This window comes from Diabrotica virgifera, chromosome 3 (assembly GCF_917563875.1).
Source record: "Diabrotica virgifera virgifera chromosome 3, PGI_DIABVI_V3a".
Classification (NCBI taxonomy): Eukaryota; Metazoa; Arthropoda; class Insecta; order Coleoptera; family Chrysomelidae; genus Diabrotica; species Diabrotica virgifera.
The window spans coordinates 137919651-137921714 of NC_065445.1; the positions used below are offsets into that span (position 1 = coordinate 137919651).

Consider the following 2064-nt stretch of genomic DNA (forward strand, 5'->3'; position numbering starts at 1 on the left):
GAAAGTGTTCACGTCTCGTATTTTCCTATCGCATTACACGGTTTTTCACGCGAATCTTCTCTCACTTGTTACTAATCACATGTTTCACTCTTAAATCGCGGTTCACTTTACTGTCAATTGCACATAGCAAATTTATGTATGTTTTTTTGTTGTAGTAAAAACAATAATAATTATTTTGTACGATACTTGTAAATATTAGTGTTTGTGTTAAATAAACTAATTATCTCACACGTATTTTAATCATTTCAACACCGATTTACACCTTGCTTCGACTCGACAAAGAATATCAGAGTCTAATTATATCAACCACTATAGAAGCTGGTTCCCCTCTTGTGTGAAGGACAGGAGATATTCACCAGGTCCTTTTACCACAGGTGAAGCGTCCTAAACATAATTTGGTACCCCTGGTGGGACGATTCAAAGAATCGTCTGCATACCCAGAAGCAAGGCTCGCGGTGTTGAAATTGAATCGAATCGTTATCGGCTGTTCCGGTGATCGTATTACCTCTACTTGGACCGTTGCTGTCCCGCTGACCGCCTCCACCTTGGACCGTTGCTGTCCCGCTGATCGACTCCACCTTAGACCGTTGCTGTCCCGCTGATCGCCTCCACCTTGGACCGTTGCTGTCCCGCTGACCGCCTCTACCTTGGACCGTTGCTGTCCCGCTGATCGACTCCACCTTGGACCATTGCTGTCCCGCTGACCGTCTCCACCTTGGACCGTTGCTGTCCCGCTGATCGCCTCCACCTTGGACCGTTGCTGTCCCGCTGACCGCCTCTACCTTGGACCGTTGCTGTCCCGCTGATCGACTCCACCTTGGACCATTGCTGTCCCGCTGACCGTTTCCACCTTGGACCGTTGCTGTCCCGCTGATCGCCTCCACCTTGGACCGTCGCTGTCCCGCTGACCGCCTCCACCTTGGACCGTTGCTGTCCCGCTGATCGCCTCCACCTTGGACCGTTGCTGTCCGGCTGGCCGCCTCCACCTTTGGACCGTTGCTGTCCCGCTGATCGCCTCCACCTTGGACCGTCGCTGTCCTGTTGACTGCCTCCACCTTGGACCGTTGCTGTCCCGCTGATCGCCTCCACCTTGGACCGTTGCTGTCCCGCTGACCGCCTCCACCTTGGACCGTTGCTGTCCCGCTGATAGCTTCCAACTTGGACCGTTGTTGTCCCGCTGGCCGCCTCCACCTTTGGACGGTTGCTGTCCTGCTGATCGCCTCCATCTTAGACCGTCGCTGTCCCGCTGACTGCCTCCACCTTGGACCGTTGCTGTCCCGCTGATCGCCTCCACCTTGGACCGTTGCTGTCCCGCTGACCGCCTCCACCTTGGACCGTTGCTGTCCCGCTGACCGACCCCACGCTAACACCGTCCCATTCTACAAGAACAACGCTTTCTTGACGCATACTAAGGTAACATCGCAATAATAAAAAACTTTATGAACTTTTATTTTATTTCCTTAAATATTACTCCACATATTATCATTCACTCAATAAGTTTGTGTACGCATGTGTTTTTAAAGGACAATTTATTTGTTTACTCTTTATTTTTTATATAAATCTGTTCGTCTCTTTTTTTTAAATATTTTGCATAATTTTTAGTTCTTTTTACACTACATATTCAATCTATTTTCAACCACGAGCTCTCTTTGTGTACCGTTAAAATCACAATATTAACAGATTGTCACTGGACAATCAATATTTTAATTTTTTAAATTTTATATATTTTAATTATGGACGCACTGAAGAGGGAGATTGGCACATGCAAATCATCATTTGAACGAAATTTAAACTGGATAAGCAATTTTCTCGAAAGTCAAACTGATACATTTGAACTTAGTCACAGAAGAACGCACTTAATTAATGCATTTAATAATTATAATGATATTTGTAATAAGATAGACACTCACAAGAATGCTGATTTGCACACAGAAAATAGAGAAGAAGTTGAAAATAAATACTTCTCTGCTATGTCTCGAATTGACGGTAAATTGGCGCAATTCACGAAAGTTAATTCTTCTTCTTCGGTACCTTCTCAGTACCAACACGGTAATCATGCTAACT

At 45.9% G+C, this 2064-nt stretch overlaps 1 protein-coding gene across 1 annotated transcript; it reads right to left on the minus strand.

Moving 5' to 3' along the window:
* Nucleotides 1-255: 255 nt before the first annotated feature.
* LOC126882569 (uncharacterized) lies at nt 256-1226 on the minus strand. Its single transcript, XM_050647541.1, has 3 exons — nt 1131-1226; nt 613-1038; nt 256-544 (listed from the first exon to the last, which is right to left on the minus strand). Exons 1-2 carry the CDS (start codon nt 1224-1226, stop codon nt 643-645), a joined length of 492 nt encoding a protein of 163 aa, XP_050503498.1. The 3' UTR covers nt 256-544; nt 613-642.
* Nucleotides 1227-2064: the final 838 nt, after the last annotated feature.